Source organism: Branchiostoma floridae, chromosome 14, assembly GCF_000003815.2.
Source record: "Branchiostoma floridae strain S238N-H82 chromosome 14, Bfl_VNyyK, whole genome shotgun sequence".
Taxonomy (NCBI): domain Eukaryota; kingdom Metazoa; phylum Chordata; class Leptocardii; order Amphioxiformes; family Branchiostomatidae; genus Branchiostoma; species Branchiostoma floridae.
The window spans coordinates 16,183,420-16,204,587 of NC_049992.1; the positions used below are offsets into that span (position 1 = coordinate 16,183,420).

The following is a 21,168-nucleotide window of genomic DNA, read 5'->3' on the forward strand; positions in this document are numbered from 1 at the left end:
GCTGAACTTTGACCACCAAATCATAAAATAAAATGGAATAAAATTATCAGCGATTTGCAAAAGATCAAACCTTTGAATCACAGAAAATTCTGTCTCAGTTGTATTCAGCAGAAGTGAAATATGAGACAATGATGTATTCCCTTTTGACCTCTAGTGACCCCCTGCATGACATCAAACATGGCGGATGTAAACTGTTCGGTTGCCATAGACGTGTAGGTGGTCCCTTCTTTCCAATTTTCGCCATATTTCTTGCTTTAGAGAACTATCGCCCAACGCATTATGGATCATAAGGTCTCCAGGTAGGTACACATACCTTTATATTTCCTTTAAACACGTCCGTTGGTAAAGAATTGAACCATAAACGCGACATTGTTTAACACCTGTTAGTTACTATTTGTAAGAACGCCATTGAGGTCAAAGGGATGGAATCACGGCCGATATTATGTATCGGTGCCAAGTACTTGCATGTAATATTTACTAAATTGTACTGTTATAAATTTGTTTATGATTTTTGTGTGTGGATATTGGAGTCTAGGAATCTGAAAGTGTCACGATATCAGAGTTATGCGAATCGTTGCTTACAGTAAACATGTCAACATGAGCGGAAACTTTGTTCCATCATGTAACCACAAAATAAGGCAGTTTTCTCATATTTCACATACCTACGGTGTCAGTTAGCATGGCTTTAAGGCTGACACTGATGTTAAAAAAACTAAAACTTGTTTTACTGTAGTGCAAGATTGGAAATGCAAAACTACCCAAGGCTATACTACATTTAGATCATGACAGAAGGAGATATTTTGTTTTGCAACTTTCTCGAGTATGTACATGGTGTAAAGATCAAGTATTCTAGCCACTTATGTCTTGTCGAATTTCCTATTGTTGATTTAGTTCAACTCTAAGACAGCATACAGCAGTCTGTTTACCACATAGACAACGCATTTTCTTCTGAAAAAAAAAAGGAATTCCTTCTGTTTTTAAGTACACAAACATGTTTGGTCAGAAAAAACGTTGTATCGACCGTGACAGTTTATTCTAGGATATCACTTTTCAAGCGTGGGGTATTCAGTCGTGTTGACTTAATCTCCGCGAGATGTTTGGTTGAGGAAAACTAAGTCAAAATCAACTATGATGTTAGCAACTGAAAAACTTTGAACTGTAACATTGCGATTGTTACAAGGGAGATTGGCTACACTTTGGATTTCATGATTGAGCAAGATGTTAAAAATCTAGAGATTGGATGAAACAGGTCAGTGATTTTGAAAAAGGTTTCAAAGGGTTACTTTTGTGGATTACAATGGAACTTTGAGTCAAAATGTGATACATGTATCAACAACATGTAGCCTGGGTGTCATCTTATACTAGCTACATGTAGTTAACCGGGGCTCCCATTCTCAACCCTAGAATTAGTAGAACAGTATGGGAGCCCCAGTAAACTAAAGCTACAATGGTACTCAGGCTAAGAGGAATGTAGAAAACTTGCTGCCACTCAGATGTCCAAGATCACTCCTGAAAGAGAGATTATGTGCGTTAAATCTAGTCTTTTTGTTACAAATTCTGTGTGATTACTACTGGCGGGTATGTCAAAATACTAAAGGAGTACGTATACTGTGTTTATAAGATTTTAGCTTGAACTCATACATACTCAAGTAATGTACTTCATCAGAGACATACTTTTCTGTGCTATGTCATAGATGGCAACTGTCTCATTGCACAGCATAGATTTATTGGTATGCAGATTAAAAAAGCTGTTGGCTTATAAATATCAGCACCAATCTTGGATCCTAGTTGGCTAAAGTTAGCTGCCAATGCCAGAAGAGCTCTTGAAACTACATGTTTCGTCACTTCACTGCACATTGATCCCATTAACAAATCCTCACAGCTCTGTCATGTAGCCACTCTGCTGGAGTAGGTCACCCTTTGTTGAGCTGATTTGAAGAGACTTTAATTTTTGCACCAGGGAAATACTACCAGCTCTGACCTGAACCGTGGGACTGAATCCAAGATGGCCGACCCTAAAGGAGCCTACATCATCCAGAGTGACAACCTCGGTAGTGCTGACAATAACAGCTTTAGGGGCAAGAGGGGTACGAGACATGTAGCGATGTCACCGATTTTAGAGAGGCACGTTCCGGAGCACCCTCTTCCTGATGAGTTACAGTTGATGGAGAGAGACGACACCATCTGTAAGTTCTGTGGAGTCAGCTACTTGATTCACCATGAGATCAAGAGACTTGAGGATCAGGTAAGCTATAAGTTAACAAATTCTCCTACTTTCTGGAGGGATTGTTATTGATCCTGAAGAAGGCAACAGTGGTCGTTGAAACTTGATCTTTGTACACATTTGTATTAGAAGAGGTTTAGCAGTGTACTATGATTACTACCAACACAGATAAGCTTCCATGATAAATTCTCCAAGGCATTGCATTTGTCTTCTGCTATACAAGCAATCGCGATGATGTCACAGTGACGCAGTGGTAGGCAAAAAGCAGGTGTTTGGTAAAATATTGATTTACATATTAACCAGTAATTTGATCTGCTAATTTAGATATCAAGTTTTAATCCAATCTACTGACGTCCTTGTAGGCACCAGTCGTCAAATACCCCGGATATAAACAACAACAGCGATCGCTCGTATTGGAGCTAAAAATGTTTGTTTGCATTTGGTTTATATGACTGTTTTATTTGCCAGGTGCACCACATTGGTAACAAAGTTTAAACAAAGATGAACTCTCTGATGTACTCAACAATGAATAATTTTGAATGTGTGTTATGCTTTTGTGTTTATCTCAGGTCTAGTACAGTTTAGGACAATACTATACAAAAAAATATAATTCATAAATAAAACTGTACACATGCTTGAATTTATATAGCAACATTCTAACATTTCCAGGTGAAGTATTTGGAAGAGGAACTTGAGCAGCACACAGACTGTGAGGAGCGTGATGAGAGACATCGTAATGAGTACAGCAAACTGCAGGAGATCGCTGAGGACATGCAGAACAGACTGGGGGCAAAGGAGTCCAGGTAAAACTCGCACTTTCTAGTCTTTATAACAGGGCTGTCTTCAGTTTGAATTTTTTTTCCATCCTCCTCATTGTTTGGGAGTCATGATGTTGCTTTTCCTTGTTAAATCTGTTATTTCAAGCGTATGAAAACACATTTGTATCAATTTCAATGTACTGAAGTTCAGATTTTTGGGACGGATGGGGTGGAATTTTTTGTCCATCCCAACATGCAATTTTCCATCCCAGAACAAAGGGATCGGTCCTGGAGACAGGCCTGCTTTATAGTAAATTATAACGCTAGTTCACACTTATCATCGGGGTAACCTATATCCATTGTATCTAAAACAGGGTACTTTACTTAGGGATATCAAGTCAACAGACATTGGTTCCAAATTACTCTATTTTTAAAACATTGTAGTTTGAAGGCACCATTCGTCATGATGATGATGATTCTTCGACTTATAGCACCTAAGCACCCTGTTTTTAGATACAACAGATATAGGTTACCCCTTGGATAAAGGTAAACTAGCATAGAATAAATTTGGGATGGTTCTCTTGAATGATCTTATCAGGAACTTTGTGAGGAACAGAATCTATGCTGAGGTAACTAAAAATATCTAACTGTTTCACAATGACTAACTTGATGCAATGGTAGATAGAATTGTACAAGTACAAAAGTCTTCATGTTTATGTGTCTTCTATTAGACTCATGTTAGTGACAAAGTATTCAGTGCCAAGGACAAGGTGTTGGTGCGCGAGTGTTCTCACTTGCAAAATAGTAAAATACTACAAGTAATACGATGTGATTCTAAAGCTGTTGCATATGTTACTTGATAATTCACTTCACATACTGACCGCCACAACTAGGACAGCCTTATTAACCGCAAGGGTATCGACTGGCTGTGGTTCAAGGTAAAAATAATTTCTGTCTGTCTCCTGTTCTAGTATTGCATCCCTGACACAAGACCTACAGCAGAAGGCTGGTGAGCTGGACAGACTGAGGGAACAGTGCACACAGAGTGAGGAGAAGGCATCAGAGCAGGCAACACTGGTAGAAAAACTCAGGTTAGGCTTCACTTCTCTCATTTTTTTATCACACCATTTCAAGGAGTTGGTTCCCTTTCTTCAACAAAGTGTAGGTGAAAAAAATTCTGGGATTGGTTAACTAGCAGTATTTCCCCATACTGTAGAGAAAGTTCAAACAGTGCCAAAATTTGCTGAGACACTTTTCATTTCAGTGAGTGAGTGAGTTATTTCTTTTCAACTATAGAAAGAGAACTAGAAAGGTAACATTTGCAAGCAAATACAGAGGAAAAACAACATGTTTCAATTCTGTGAAGGTAAACATAATAACTAAGAAGTTTTTAGATGCACATTGATGAATGTTGGTTTTTCTTGTCTTGTCCTAGGAATAAAAATGGAGAACTCCACACCAGGTTACCCGAGCTCCTGTCGTCTGTGCGGAACCAGAGAGCATGTCTACAGAACATACAGACATTTGTACACCAGCGGGACAAGGTTGTACAGGACACAACAACGCAGCTGACAAAACTTCTCACTAATATGGGCATTGTAGAGATGCAAGGTAAGGTGGTGTTGGGGTCTTTGGATCACTATACAAAGCGCTAAAGCTAAAGTTGCCCATACATCATTGTGTTGCGTTGGGCCCAGTGAACATGTCTATTTCATATCCATGGGGCCATACATAGGTCACTACTACAGTCCACTGGTGGTGTACTGTGTTTAGCCTCCATACTCTTCCTCTTAACAGTATGTACCATTTTTAAAGAGTCGTTGGTATGACCAGACTCCAGCATCCAGTCTTAAGCTTCCTTGGTGGTCTCAAATCCAAGTACTGACTGGAGGCAACCTAAGCAATATCACATTGTTAAGAGTGGAAATATTCTGAATAACGCAGTCTGTATAATATAGACATCTAATGCACTATTTTAGCACATTTACATCATTATTTCATAAACTGAGCCGTTAAAAACAGCGCGGGAATGAGTTGCACAAGGATTCCAGATCAAGTCCTTATTTTGGGGGGGTACAATAATAAGGAATATCCTCATGCAACTTGTCTCTGGGCTGGTTTTAACCGCTCATAGTATCAAATTATGATGTAAATGTGAGAATACAGTGCAGTAGATGTCAATATCATGCAGATTGCCTTATTCAGAATATTTCCACTTTGACGCTGTAAAATTGCTTAGGTTGCCTTTAACTTCCGAAATCAAGGGATTTGGTGTGTCAATGCGCCTCGACCGTAGTCTTGTGGATCAATATACTACTGCAGTAGTACCGGTCCTAATCACATTGTGAGATGCAGTCATGATTTGCTATTGTTGATCTATACTAATCTTTAAGTTATCATGTCTTGATAACCAAAAAGGCAAGCTCCCTACCCCAAATGTGTGCTTGCACGGTTTGAATTACATTGTTTCCCTGACTTGCCCAATTTCTCCAAACTTCAGAAATGGAGAACCTTAAAAAACAGATTGAGGACCTGACTCAGCAGAAGTCCTGTGAGTCAGCGGAGTTGTCCAGACTAACACAGGAGCTGCAGAAGGCACAGGGGGACGTGGGCAGGCTACAGGAGACTGAACAACTCGGGAAGGACCTCCGGGGGAAGTTCAGTGAACTGCAGAGGGAACATGAAGGTAGGAAGGAACAGAAGCAAGGAGTTGTAATGTGTACCTACATTTTTTTTATTATTTAAGGCTGTGTAATTCTTCTAGAAGAAGGGGAGAAAGAATTTTTGAACCCTAACTTGAAAGTTCATCATTCTGTGTTGGTAGAAGTCACTCTGGATAAAGTTTAACTTGTACTTCTGACACAGAATTTAATCATTCCTTGACACAAAGACTTTGAAAATATTTTTGTTTGAAGTTGGAGTTTATCTTCATGCAGAATTTCAAAACCCCACCTCCACCATCCTTTGAATGCCATCTCCAATATATTAATCTATAATTTGAAAATATAAATGTCCCACCTCTTTAAGCTTAGATTGTAAAATATTCTGTCGACTAGATATAAAAGTAGTTTATTGCATAAATGTGTGTCATCAGCAAAAATGAGAGACTGTTGCATGATTGAATATAGTTTGTTCATACTTGAAATGAAATGAAATGAATTGCTTTTAACACTGTGTGTTAAGATATACCATCCTAATCTGCTTCTTCTTCTTCTAGCCATGAAGAACCAGCAAGACAAAATAGAGCAAAGTTCAAGAACTATCTCAGCCGAGTTGGCTCAGTACAAGGAGTTGGTCAGGTAGGGTTGTGCTTTAACACTCCAGTTACAAACTTGCTTCATTTTGCAACTTCTACAGTTACTGTAAATGTATTTAAGTTCGCGGGGATTTAATTTCGCGGTAGCGGGAAAAATGACTTTTTGCGGTGGATTTAAGTTCGCGGTAACACCATAGACTGCAATCTAATATCATAATAGAAAAATGTTCGCGGTGGTTTTAAATTTGCGGCGAAGTGGTCACCGCAAAAATCGCGAACATTAATCCACCGCGAACATTTCTGCATTTACAGTATACCAGACTACAATGTTTTGACTCAGCATCCATGAAACAAAAAAAATGATGTGCCTGCAGGCTGGATAATGTTTAACAGTACTGAAATTTTGCCATGTGTGTGATTGGGAAGAGCCAATAATTCTGACTATACCACTAACATCTATTATCATAATACTGGTACGTTTACGACGATTTCTCTAGCCATACTGATTTGACAAATTGTCAACGCATCATTTTCTCCAGTTACATGTTGCTGGTATAGGTTACCTTTGCCACTTCTTCTGTGTAACTTTTCTGCCAATCTTGTCCTGCTAAAAGCGTAATATTGTAATTGTAACACGCCGCGGAATTACACGGCGAACGGGCGCGTGGTTGGGAGGGGGTAAAAAATACCGGTAGGAAGAAACACGGCACAATTAACTGCCGCTATGTACTTTTATACATCCTCTGATGTTCCTTCCTTTTCTGTCAGTAAATGCATGAAACATAAACCTGCATGAGCATACAAAATGTCATGAGAAAACGGACGTATACTGTCAAGAATTTTCATTTAACTTCTGTCCGTCACAACCGCTATGACGTAACACTTCACTGCTAGCGTAGATATAAAAATGGCGGGAAAATGGCTGCGTACGTTCAATTTTGCCCATTCAGTCGTAGATCCGGGCTATTATGCAACAGTTCTCCACACTTTTACATGAGTTGTAGGTCACCAACAGAAATTCAAGATTGTTGTTGAATCATGTTCGTCTTGTGCCGTGAGCATGTGTAATTATAATCTATAAATTTGGCAATGAATGTGACAGTGTGTTCGTCCCACGACGAGCTGCCTACCCCGAAAAAGATACTGAAAACTTTTGGACTTGTTGTCTTCGAATGCATTGTTATCGATGCTTTGTAAATGATGTATTGGACACCTAGATGTCTGAAGTGTGCACAGCTCAGAAATAACTATTGTTGCATGTGTAGATCTCTTTAAGTTCCAGTATTTTTAATCTACCGGTATAAGTCTTACTACCGGTATTATGCCAATGCATGTTATAGCCTGGTAGCCCCAAAGAGTAGAATGTTGTAACCAAAAAATCCCTCAAGCCTGAAATTTTAGAATGATCACAATGTCTTCATTTTGCAACTGATATCTTTTCATACCAGACTACAATGTTTTGACTCCGCATCGATTAAACGGAAAATTTTGTGTAGCTGCAGGCCAGATAATGTTTAACAGTACTTAAATTTTTTCATGAATTTTATTTGGAACAAATGTAGAGCCAGTCATTAAGACTATACCACTAAAGCCTGATACTGGTATTGTAACAAAAAGATCCCTCATACCTGAAATTGTAGAATGATCTTGAAGAATGTATTCATTACCAAGATGTCAGAAGTAGACTTCTCACATTTCTGAATGTTTTGTGTCTGTAGAAGTAAGACCCAGGAGGTGGAAACCCTCAACACACAGCTAAGGAAGAGGGACCAGATAGCAGATGAGAATGTTTCAAGGTAAGCAAATTCACCATGTCCATATTGAATACTCCCTACATTAGTGATTTATCTGTCTTAAAATAGTGTAGGCTGTTTGTGTCCTTGCTTGTCTTGGCTCCTTAGAGGTTATCTTTAGTAGCTGGTACAAGAAAGTGAAGTGACAGAGGCTAAGTCTTCATGTCTTCTGTCAGTGTCATGTTAGTGACAAAGTATTCAGCACCAAGGAGAGGGTGTAAGTGTGACTGTGAGCTTTCTCTGGATTCAGGTTGTTTTTTTGCATGTTGAGGTATCATGGCACCCAGCAGAATTATGAGGGTTGATGTTACAGTCAATTACCAGCCTGATGAAATGATTTACTGATGAAATGTTCTTCTGTTACAGACTACAGAAAGAGCTGAAGCAGGGTGAAGTGTAGTTTACTGATGAAATGTTCTCCTGTTGTAGACTACAGAAAGAGCTGAAGCAGGGTGAAGTGTAGTTTACTGATGAAATGTTCTCCTGTTGTAGACTACAGAGAGAGCTGAAGCAGGGTGAAGTGTAGTTTACTGATGAAATGTTCTTCTGTTACAGACTACAGAAAGAGCTGAAGCAGGGTGAAGTGTAGTTTACTGATGAAATGTTCTCCTGTTGTAGACTACAGAGAGAGCTGAAGCAGTGTGAAGTGTAGTTTACTGATGAAATGTTCTCCTGTTGTAGACTACAGAAAGAGCTGAAGCAGGGTGAAGTGTAGTTTACTGATGAAATGTTCTCCTGTTGTAGACTACAGAAAGAGCTGAAGCAGCGTGAAGTGTAGTTTACTGATGAAATGTTCTCCTGTTGTAGACTACAGAGAGAGCTGAAGCAGTGTGAAGTGTAGTTTACTGATGAAATGTTCTCCTGTTGTAGACTACAGAGAGAGCTGAAGCAGGGTGAAGTGTAGTTTACTGATGAAATGTTCTTCTGTTACAGACTACAGAAAGAGCTGAAGCAGGGTGAAGTGTAGTTTACTGATGAAATGTTCTCCTGTTGTAGACTACAGAGAGAGCTGAAGCAGTGTGAGGTGTAGTTTACTGATGAAATGTTCTCACTGTTGTAGACTACAGAGAGAGCTGAAGCAGTGTGAGGTGTAGTTTACTGATGAAATGTTCTCCTGTTGTAGACTACAGAGAGAGCTGAAGCAGTGTGAGGTGTAGTTTACTGATGAAATGTTCTCCTGTTGTAGACTACAGAGAGAGCTGAAGCAGTGTGAAGTGTAGTTTACTGATGAAATGTTCTCCTGTTGTAGACTACAGAGAGAGCTGAAGCAGTGTGAAGTGTAGTTTACTGATGAAATGTTCTCCTGTTGTAGACTACAGAGAGCTGAAGCAGTGTGAGGTGTAGTTTACTGATGAAATGTTCTCCTGTTGTAGACTACAGAGAGAGCTGAAGCAGTGTGAGGTGTAGTTTACTGATGAAATGTTCTCCTGTTGTAGACTACAGAGAGAGCTGAAGCAGTGTGAGGTGTACATCTCCCAGCTGAACCAAGACTGCCAGGGGCTGAGGAACCAGCTTCAGGACCAGTCTAACATGGAGGAGGAGTTTAAGCGCAAGGCCTCCATGTCGCTCGGGGAGGCACAGGAGGTCAAGTCTGCACTGATGAAGGCACAGGAGGAGCTGAAAATGCTCAAGGATGAAAGGTTAGGGGTCGTAGGTTACAGCGGCGCTCCCGAAATACGCGTCAGTTTGCGCGAAATGTCTTCCGAAATTTCGCAGAACTCACTCCGAAATTTCGCAGAACGCAAGCACACCATTTGCTGACGACGATTCCTTTTTCAACCTCCTTGCTGAGATGCGAATGTGAAACGATGATAGCCGAATATAGAAGTCTCCCCGGCTGTTTCTCAGACGGCGCTCTGTTACGACCAGTCGTTTTACACTTACAGTTCGTTCCAAATTATGGAAGAAAAAAAGGAAAAAACTTTCCCGTAGCTTTTATGTGGTAAAATATGAGGAAAATACTGACACATGTTGGTACGCAGATATTGACAAGATAGCAAAGTTCTAACTAAGGCACAAAATTTGTCACCATGACGGCGTGGCTAATCATGAATAGGGTGGCATTGCAAACCAAAAGTACATTTTTACGTTGTATTTTTGCAACTTTACCAAGAACAAAGGCCCGTGGTAAGTTTATAGCAGTATTACTAATAGCATTTTTGTTCATTTTGTGTGACTTTCATTGAATTTGGTACATGACAGACTACAAAAGGTAGAGGCTAGTAGATTTGTGAGAAGCGACTATCCCGTCCGGTATGTACATGTACACATGTACTAGTACTTTGCCTTTAGCGCACAGGCTTCAAAGGAAAGGTAAACAAACCTCCATATTTCTCCGCCCACCTCGCGGGCAGCCTGCATATGAATGCGGCGTGTTTCTACGGAAGTTTCGCACAATTACGCAGTAGGAATTTGCGTTAGGCTCCTGCTTTTTGCGAAACTCGCTGCGTAACTTCGCAGAATGCCTTGCGAAATTTTGCAGAACGCACTGCGAAAGACTGCGCAATATCTTGCAAAATTTCGCAGAACGCACTGCGAAACAATGCGTAACGTACTGCGAAATTTCGGAGGACGTTTCGCGCAAGTTGACGCGTATTTCGGGAGTGCCGCTGTATGGCAGGGTTCTAGCTAGCGCCCGTCCTTCTGTCCCTTGACAGAATTTTGCTGCTGGGATGGACAAAAGTTTTGCCCATTCTGTCCTCTGTGACGGACAAAAATTGGCATGTAACGATTCTAATTGAACCAATCTACCAGCAAAATTTGTTCCTCAAAATAAAGGAAATAGCGTTTCAGTGGGTCTAGATTTCAATATTTTCTGCAGAGCATGACCCCAGACCCTCCGAGGATTTCCACTCAGGGGACGGAAAAAAATTTCAGGCTGGCTAGAACGCTGGGTTATAGTATTACAATATCCCTATCCCATGATATGTCACTTTGTTTCTTGCAACAAAAATGATACAGAGAATAGGAACACTTACAACCACAAAAACTATCAGTGCATGTGAATGGATAGTCCAAATTTGTCTTCACCTCCTGTACCTCCATTGCATAGTTAGGGTGTAGTGCCTGCTCTTTAACAGATCTGCTCAGAGTCAGAGTAGTGGATGCTACCTGACACGTCTGACTGTTTCCAAAATCATATCCAGTTACTTGAGTAGTTGCTATTTGGTTATCTTATTACCTGGATGTCTAACCATCATTGATGTAGCAGTACATGTGCTCTATTTGTTTAATGATAACATGGAATGCTGCTTTCCTCACTGTTGAGTTTTGACTGTTCCTTCCCACAGGGAGCTGATGGTAGTGTCCCACCAGAACAGGATCGACCAGCTCAGGGACAGCTTCAGGAAAAAACTTCAGGAGGCGGAGCAGTGGCCTGGCAAGGTACGTGGGAGTGCAAGGACATACTTTTGTATGTCCTAGTTTTATTATGTTTTCCCAGGTAGGGAAAACATTTTGTTTTTGCTGGTGTGTTCTTCACCCTGTGACAAAACAAAAATAGTAAAGATCATATGGTAGTTGACCCTTAAGAATAAGACTACACCAAATGATACTTGAACCACACTCTACTTGGCTTCTTAATATATGAAGAGTGACAGCTATATTAATGCAAAGTTGTCTGTTTGGTTCAAATATTCCATGGCCATATTACATTTTACAAAAATGCACAAAAAGACACTGGGTTTGTCAAGTAGAATTGTGCATATTTCATTGTATGCTCAAAGTTTCACAAAACATGTTTATTATTGCAGTAATTCAATGTTTGGCACCTGTTGCATAGATCATACTGTACAAGTGAGGAATTTTGATATGGTTAACAGTTGATGTCACCTTCCATGAAAATTAACACATTTGTCTTGTTGTATTAGATGGAGGATATCCTGAGACAGGAGAGACAAAACTGTGCCAGACAGCTGGAGGACCTGGAGTTCAGACTGAAGGAGTCATACAGAATGGTGAGTGGTACTCACACTTTCTAGTTTTACATATTGTGAGATTACGTGGCATAATTGGCAGCGTTTGGGCTCAGGCACAAGAGGTCCTGGGTTTGAAACCTGCCATGTCACCGATCTTTTGCCCTTGGGAAAGACCTTCCCCAGTGTGAATGGATCAAACCATTCTGGCTAAATGGGTTAGGGAATTTCCAGAGCAGCCTTGTAATCCAAATACAGTCAAGTCAAGTCAACCCCTGCTTTGCCTATTGTGTCAGTTAGCTGAGCTAGCTGAAGCTAAATGTTTCTGACTAAGGCAGAAGAGATGCTGCCACAGTGAGCGTAGTTTAGTGCCCAAAAGTGGTCAATGGCCTTGCACTGAGCAAAACTTGTTTTTAAAAAAATTTACTACAACTGTACCACCACTCCTGTAGCTGTCACTAGTGTCAGTCAGTTCATAGCTACTGCATGTGTTATGCAGAATGCCGAATGCCAAATAACAATTTTGCAGCAAACATCACCAAAGTCCCTGATGTTCGTCCATCGGGAGTCGATGAGGACCTTGACTTCAGGAGTGTAGTTCAGTTCACCAAAGTCCCTACTTCATGAGGAATAACCCTGTACCACTGTTACAAGTTAGAGGTCCATGTTGATAACATGCCATAGATAAGCAACATGCACAAAATCAATTCTTCTCGAGACCATTGATTTGATCAATACCTTACACCAAACATCTGCCACTGGTTCCACTTTAAGTATAGTAAAAGGCTACTGTCCACTATCTATGCTCTTGACTTGAAGTATTAAGAAAACTTTCCAAGCAGATGTAGACCAGTTTATATCGGGAATTGCTGGAGTTATAGTAACTTTCTGGTCAAGACGAACTGTATCTAATGTTATATTGTCTTTGCATTTGATGATGCAGTATACATGTACCTGTATGATGAGCTAACACATGTATTTGGCGAGATGATCTGTATATTAAAAAAGTAAAAAGAGACTTGTTTTGTTGTTCCATATTTGTCAGGATGTTGAAATTGAGAAACAAAAGCACCAGGAGATGATAGAGAGATACATCAAGGAGAAGGATGACCTGCATGACAAGGTAAGGACAGAGTTTATTGTTTATTGAGAGGCTGAATTGCTCCATCCAAAAAGATGGTAAATACTCATTGGGCACTTGCATAAGTAAGATCTGCATCAATCAAACCACATGAAGATACATTCTTTATTATGTTTACCGGTACATTCACAGAGGAAACTTGTTACTTTTGCTCCATTTCTTCATCTCGATCTTCTTTTATTCCAAATGAATAAGGTCAGTGAATTAGAACAGATGACTGTCAGCTTTGTGACTTTCTGGAGTGTAGCAGACACCCTGTGATGTTGTAATACATTATGTAGCAAGTGGCAGGACAAAGCTGGAGGGGCTGGTCACCATATATATGTGAATGTGTTTGAGTAAAGATAAAAACAGCAGGAATTTGTTAGGCTAGACAATGTAAAGGTAATCATTATGTATTTACTTGCAAATGTTTCCTTTCTCTGTCATGTCTTAAAATGTACAAGCATAAGCACTGTTGGCTTCTCTGTTGTCACTGTGAGACTAATATTGACATTTCACATTCCAGCTGAAAACCCAGGCCAGTAGGCTCACCAGTGAGCAGCGGGCCTCCATGACTAACTTGGAGAGACAACTCAGCGAGGTCAGAGGTCAGGCGGAGAGACAGGAAGCAGCTCTCAAACAGGAAGTGAGCAGCTTGAAGAGGCTGACCTCTGACCTCCAGACCAGACTAAGTAAGGCTGAGGGACAGAATGATGATGAACTCGCAGGAATGAAGGAGTTAATGAGACAGAAGGAAGAAGAGTTAGCTACACTAAAGGAGGAGAATAAGGAATTGGAGGAGAAGAACACTCAAACTACTGAAGAGGTGAGGCGTGTATCCTATGACCTCTCATCTTGGTAGTGTTGAAACCATGTTTTTCATCTTCATATTGAAATCATTGTTTTTTGCTCTACAAGTGTCAACTACAGAGGTTTTGTCTCCTCTGTATGCTTCTTTTTTTTACAACTTTTCTCCTCTTAGGCCAGGAGACCACACTGAATTATGAAATCAGTTGTCACAGCATAATAAGAGTCATTTTAGAACTGCCAGTTGGCGACATGTATATCCTGGTAAAATGAATAAGCTGAAACTGAAATTACGAGAACCCAAAGGTTACTTTCAATTCTTCAGCATTCTTTATTTACATCAGAAAATATCAAGTCCATACATACACCCGGCCACATGTTGCTGGACGTTTAACTGAAGAAATTTTCTTAATCCCCAGATTGCCTTTCTACAAGAGACGGTGAGGAGAGAGTGTGAGGAGAGGTTTGAGCTCACAGAAGCGCTGAGTGAGGCACGAGAGCAACTTCTCGCCTTTCAGCGCCCGCCAGCTGGATACCAATCCAACGCCGTGCCCCGCCCGCCATCCGGACAGAAAAGTCGCTCGGAGAATTCCTTACGCAGCAGTACAAACAGTTTCTCTTCCACTGGAAGTGCAGGGAGCGGGAAGGGGGGTGTGAGGTCATCCTCCAGTAATGTCAGTGTGAGTTTTGAAGGAGCCAAGCCGACGGGGACGGGGGACAGAGGGAAAGGCAGCAGCATGAACGCCAGCCGGAAAAGAATTGCTGCAGCCATGGGGAGAAGATAGCCCGTGTGAAGTATTTATAGCAAAGGGGAATTTTACGATATCAAGAAACAAGTTATTAATTTTTCCCCCGTTGCTGTAATTGAATGTGTCCTGTTATTATTGCCTCCCAATGCTATGGTTCTGAAGTGAACAAAATTTAGGAAATAGTTGTTTGATAATAGCATTTTTGAAATGCACACGTACAATCCTTGTGTCATAAGACGCATTACTTTTCTCAGATGATCTGTTGGGTAAAGCAATAACTGCGTATATAGATGTATGGAGTTTTGTGATATAGCAGCAAGAGAGGAAGTCCTTTTTTGTCATCATGTATATGATACAATCTTGCACCATAAAGATTATATTTTATTACCTTATTGTTAATCTGTGTCGTATTAACAGGACTCACCCTGTTAATAAGGGTTTAAATTGTTGATCAATGGTAGGATTACAGTGAGAATTCTGTGGTCAGAATATAGCTATCAGGGGTGCTATAGCTGCAGTCAGTGTTATGTACAAAACTGTTTCTGTTTGCTATAATAGTTACCTTTTTGTCAGGAAATTTGTTTGGACCAAAAATAGTTTTTTGGGAAGAAGTGCCTTTCTAAACTTTGGCTGTATGGAACAATTCTTTGCCTATGAATCTAAATGTATGATAAAAGGTTTTAAAAGAGATGGTAAAGTGCATATTAAGTGTGACGTTACATTGTACTTAAAGGGAACCAAGTAAATAAGTACTCAAGAATATGATATGTGGTCTTCACATGCACTTTTTAAACCCTTGTGCCTTCCTTCATACACCCTAGTGCCTTACAAAATGTTTTGTCAATTGAAGACAGTATGTTCTATTAAGTGAGCACAGCAACTATTTTTACAACAATGTAGATATCGTATATGTATATATTTGTCTTGTGATGACATCTATAGCTGTATTGATTTTATGTACATGTTGCATCTACGTGTCATAAAAATGTCAGAAACACCCAGAAAGTTTGTTGATATCTTTACTGTCTAAAACTAAAAGTTCCATTTGAAGAATTGAATACTTTCACACTAACATCCTTGGCATTGAATAATGCACACCAACACCACTGTCTTTTGTGCTAAATAATTTCACACTAACATCCCGCCCTGAATACTTTCACAGTACAATAACACTCCTGTCCTTGGTGCTAAATGCTTTCATTTGGCACCCCTCCCCTAAAATAGTTCACACTAACACCCATCCTTGTCATTGAATACAGTTATTTAGCACTAATACACCTGTCCTTGGTGCTGAATGGTTTCATGCTACCATTCCCCGTTCTTGGTGCTGAATATCACATTAAGACCTACCCTTGGTAATGAATACTTTCACACTAAAATCCCTGTCCTTGGTGCTGAATACTATCACACTAACATTCCCCCATGAGTACTTTCGCAGTACAACAACACCCCTCTCCTATTCACTGAATAGTTATTTAGCACTAATACACCTTTCCTTGGTGCTGAATACTTTCATTATAACCCCCCTCCCATGAAATAGTTTGCACCCGTCCTTGTCACTGAATACAGTTCTTTAACACTAACACACCTCCCGTGAAATAGTCCGCGCTTACACCCATCTTTGTCACTGAATACAGTTCTTTAACACTAACACGCCTGTCCTTGGTGCTGAATGCTTTTACGCTACTACCTATCCTTAGTAATGAATATTTTCACGCTACCATTCCCTATGAATAATGTCACACTAAGACCTACCCTTGGTAATGAATACTTTCACACTAACATCCCTGTCCTTGGTGCTGAATGCTTTCATTATATCACCCCTCCCCTGAAATAGTTCGCACTAACACCCGTCCTTGTCACTGAATAAAGTTCTTTAACACTAACATGCCTGTCCTTGGTGCTGAATGCTTTCACGCTAGTACCTATCCTTGGTAATGAATACTTTCACACTAGCATCCCTGTCCTTGGTGCTGAATACTTTCACACTAAAAAATCCTATACTTTGTGCCGAATACTTCCTCACTAACATCCCTGCCCTTGGTTCTGAATGTTTTCACATTCCTGTCCCCTATATCTAAAACAATGGTAAACTTGTCTTTGGTGTTAATGCCTTTTACCAGAAATCATATTGCTATCCCCTAACTCCATTCACACCTATACCCTTCTTACTAAAAATCTACTATATCAGAACTCTCACCCAATACCAACAAGCAGTAATTTCGTCTTGTATCAAAGGAACCTTATATTCCATTTGACATGTACATAGAACAAAAATTTACTTGCTATCATAAGATACGACTGCAACAAAGTTGAATACATATACATTTTTGAGAAGCAGAAATTACTTGCCCAAGCACTATCTTAACATATCTGACAAGAAATTACTTGAATTGAAAAACGTCCCAGTTTTTTAGATGTCCATACATTGTATGTTGCATTTGTACTACCTGTACTAGAAAATACAGTAACCATCATCATGTGATCATATATCGCTATAACATCATACATTTCTGTTCTGGACAAAACAATGTTACTACACTTCAGAATTCTGCTGGTGATTGTAGAATTTCCTTCTGATGGTTAAAGTACTTCTAGAGAGTACACACTTGTGTTTAGCATGGGTCCATGATAAGCAAACCACTTCGGACTGTTGCAAACAAAGCAAAAAGGTGCACCAATCTTTCACAGCTTTTTTTTTTTTCTTGCAGATAACATTACATGTAATTTGACAAAGTTGTCACTTGTGTAAAAGGTTTTTCTGGAGGAAGAATTTGTGCAGCCCATTCATGAGTTTCCAATAAACAGTTTCCTTCTATAATCTCTGTCCATACAGCACCTTACAGGACCCAAGATAACACAGCCACACATACAAGTACAGTTCACAGGATCCTGATAGCAACAGTTGGCAATAAAGTTAGTTGGACATCTCCTAATGCCCTTGTTAGGGTGCGGTTATATAGGTTGTGCGATTGTCGTACAATTTTGATACCATAGATAGATTGATACTGACATGGATCCAAAACAGCATTTTGTGTACCAAGACAGTTAAACTTTGCAGGGGACGTACATTTTTGTCCTCCGAAAAGCCCCAAAGTTAGCGACCATACGACGATCACACGACCTATGTGACCACGCCCTTACACAGCAGGAAAATGGATCTAAATTACATATGCCGTAGCGATACACCCAATTAATGTTCTCTTGATCACCAAGCAATTTTTCAAGATTGACCGATGTTTGCTGGTCCCAACCCAGGTCAAATGCCATGGTGGAGTGTTTTGGCTGAAAAATATGCTTGTCTCTTATGGTTTTAAATCTGGTGACCTTCTGATGATTAATTAACAAATATAATTAACAAATATGCCCTATGCTATTGACAGTGTGACAGGCTTAAACACTTTTGTCTGGGCACTACTACCCAATGTGGATCTCAAAAAATTCTTAACCCCTCCCTGCAGATTTCTGCTGCAACAAATATACGGTTGGGTGCAAAGGGACACCCACAGCAGAAAGAAGGTTAACCTGATTATAAAGTATTCTCCTACTTTATTGTGAACATTCTATAATCTACATTTTGCACATCTCTGTTCACATTTAAATCTAAAAAAAGATAGTGATATGACCGTACTACATTTATGCTCTTGAGAGAGATATGTGGTTGAAAATAGCCCTGTATAGATAGAATCTCTCAGATTTCTTGACATAGTCCTTGTCATATTTTGATCACTGTCGACTCACTATTGTCTCCTATTTTACAACTACACATTTGTACACGGTATGATTAACCTACCCTTCCAACAGCAGACACACAACTATCACAAAATAACATCATCGTATTCCACAGAGGACACAACTGGTGCAGCTACTTTTCTCTTTCCACATTACTGAAGCAAAATATGTCACAAAAATGTCACAACAATTGTCTCCTCTCATGATGCAATTAAAACAGTTCTGTGATACTCCTATATTAAATTACACATAAAATCACAATGGCAACTTAATTTTTTTAATAGTCCTCCACAATTTCTTTGAAATTGTATTTTCCTTTCTTGTGTCATTCAAATAACCCACAGGGAGTGGATTATTGTTGTTGGCTTTTCTGTGTGTCTGTGAGGTCATGAAAGTCCAAATAAATTCATACATCCCAGTGTTGCTATTTCTCTGGGACTGAAAGGCTTACAAATCAGTATGGGTAAGGGGTGAAGTCTACCATGTCTGATTACCTACTTGTACTTTTTAAGATATGGAGCCTGAAGAACCAAAATGTAATTCTGCATTTTGTATTTCATTAGTAATGATCAACAAATGTCTTTTAAAAATGACAACAACCTACGTCTGTCATAAATAAAAACACAAATTCTATGACATAAGAGTTCACAGTTAAGGGACATGTTAAAAAATACAATATAAAGCCATAGAGGTCAGACTGCACTATTTCTCACTGTATCAGCCAAATCACCACTGGCGTGCTACAAATGAAAACCTAATGTTCTTCTGGCATACCATGAAAAGACAGCATGAAACACAGGACCCATGTGCACTTTGGCGCACCCCTAATTGGAGCTTTGCACCTAATATTTTGTGCACCGGTGCACCTAGATACTTTGTATAGGCTTACGTTAAAGCACTATCATTGCACACCCAGTATACAGCATACTCTTGATACTCAAGTAAATAAGTCCAAGGCCTTTCTTCACCAAAGGTAGCCATTAGAATTTCACAATGTCATTCCATTTCTAAAGAGGAGCAGGTTAATAACAAGGTTGTGCATCCCAAATTTTGTGAGCACGTAATCTTTTATGCTAGGTACACCAGTGCATCTTTTCAAAGAAATGAATTCTTGACTTAAAATAACAGGACTATTCAGAATAAAACCAAAATAAAATACTTCCAGAAACTTACCAAGTTAAAACTAGATCTCTTCAAATTCTCTCTTTTCTGAACCTTGTAAACATTTGTAAACAAGTGCAAAATACTAAATACACATAAGATGTACATATAAACATTTCTGTTTACAAGCTTTAATCTTTACTAAAACAATGCAACTAAAACAAATACTGAATACTTATATCTGAGAAATACCTTCAAATTCTAAAATCAATATTGTCCTCCAAACTGTTTAATTTCATCATTGTGGATATGTACAAAACTTGAAAATAGAAGAGCTGTATTATGATTGTCCATATATAACACAGCAAACTTTCACATGTGTATCACTCTTGGTGTAACATATACCTTCTGTAGGGGTTCTCAGGCATCAAGTTGGAGATAGGACAGTATGTTTAATACCTTTATGGGTAAGTATTCTGATGCTGAAATGACAAAAGTGAACAATACTAACTGACACTACCAGCTTTCTTGTGTATCTGGACTGATAGGAATACATTGGCACTAAAAAAAGCAAGACAAGAAAGCAGTCTTACCATAGATAAATACAGCACACTCTATGTACAAGCAATTATTGTCCATGTATCAACTTTCTACTACAAATCTCTTGGACAAATAAACTCACAGTCAGGAATATCTACATCACACTTTGATAAGGGAAGGAAGGAAGGGGTGCTATGCCAACTTGGGCCACAAGGTGGCACTTTTGTCTTACTCTTACAAAGAGTACTGTAGCTTGCACAGTGGCTATAATACAATATGCTGCAAATGGCTAATTTTCTCAACAGATTTCCACCAACACTGCAGCTATCTATAGTAATGGACAGTTTGTTTTCTCCAAAAAGTTTGATACTGACAGCTCTCAATTAGTCTTCATTTACATATTAGGAATCATATTTGTTTGTAGTCTTGAGTATAGATCAACTAACATGACGGATTTCTCCCAGAATGTTTGTTTTTACCCATCAAACAGCTTCATATCAGTTGTATCTTTGTATCTTACCATAAGTGGCATAAACTTGAGTACTACATAAAGGGTTTTGACAATCATGCTTGACTGCTGTTTATGCAGAAAATGCAGTAGAATCATTAAGATGATACCTTTGTTTTTGGTATTAATAGATTGACTTTACCGGTAACAGTAGATATTTGATTTCTCCAAATCTGGTGTCAAAGAATGCACCCCTCACTTCCTTCCCTGCCAAAAGCTTTAATCTGTTGCATAACTTAAGAGAACCCAGAGCTACAGCTCTCCCGCTGGTCATGTGGGCACCGCCGGCACGTCCGTTTTCTTAGCAGCAGCATTCTTGGCGCGGTGCTTTTTGCTCTCCTGGTGTTGTCGGAACTGGGCCTCCGAGTTCAGCGTCAGGTTGCACGCCGCGCAGTAGAACTTCCCCGATGGTGTTATGCAGTTCAGGAGGTCCTTGGGCACCCTGGGGGGCTTGGTCGCTGGAGGGGAGGGGGCAGGGGAGGATGCTGGCACAAACGTTGGCCCCACGGGGAAAAGTGGAGTTCCTACCCTGCCATCTGTACAACACAGACACAGACAATTTCCCATTTATACGTTTGTGAAGGTTAGACATCCAGGATAAGATAAAAAGATGATGGTTCAAACTCTTCTTCTGGATAATATCAAAATTTTATTGATCAGACG

The 21,168-nt window shown here is 39.7% G+C and overlaps 2 protein-coding genes across 5 annotated transcripts in view; one reads left to right on the forward strand and one right to left on the reverse strand.

Moving 5' to 3' along the window:
• The first annotated feature begins 124 nt into the window (after positions 1–124).
• LOC118430261 (leucine-, glutamate- and lysine-rich protein 1-like) lies at positions 125–15,629 on the forward strand. The gene is made up of 14 exons (XM_035840985.1): positions 125–299; positions 1,961–2,245; positions 2,894–3,027; positions 3,954–4,073; positions 4,418–4,593; positions 5,483–5,668; positions 6,200–6,281; positions 7,957–8,034; positions 9,468–9,671; positions 11,322–11,415; positions 11,901–11,987; positions 12,991–13,068; positions 13,595–13,894; positions 14,295–15,629. The coding sequence occupies exons 2-14, from the start codon at positions 2,006–2,008 to the stop codon at positions 14,658–14,660; spliced, it is 2,145 nt and encodes a 714-aa protein (XP_035696878.1). The 5' UTR covers positions 125–299; positions 1,961–2,005; the 3' UTR covers positions 14,661–15,629.
• A 3,973-nt stretch (positions 15,630–19,602) lies between these two features.
• Positions 19,603–21,168, reverse strand: part of LOC118430617 (zinc finger matrin-type protein 3-like) — a 51,582-nt gene continuing 50,016 nt past the window's right edge. For all 4 annotated transcript variants that reach the window (XM_035841594.1, XM_035841592.1, XM_035841593.1 and 1 more), the window contains one exon: positions 19,603–21,041. In XM_035841594.1, the coding sequence (XP_035697487.1) occupies positions 20,776–21,041 (266 nt within the window). In that variant the 3' untranslated portion in view covers positions 19,603–20,775. The remainder of the gene's footprint in view (positions 21,042–21,168) is intronic.

Excerpts from the sequence above, each read along its gene's own strand:
- LOC118430261 (XM_035840985.1), top strand. The coding sequence starts at position 2,006 with ATGGCCGACCCTAAAGGAGCCTACATCATCCAGAGTGACAACCTCGGT. Across the intron at positions 4,074-4,417 it reads ACACTGGTAGAAAAACTCAG|GAATAAAAATGGAGAACTCC; the intron begins GTTAGGCTTCAC and ends GTCTTGTCCTAG. Across the intron at positions 4,594-5,482 it reads GGGCATTGTAGAGATGCAAG|AAATGGAGAACCTTAAAAAA; the intron begins GTAAGGTGGTGT and ends TCCAAACTTCAG.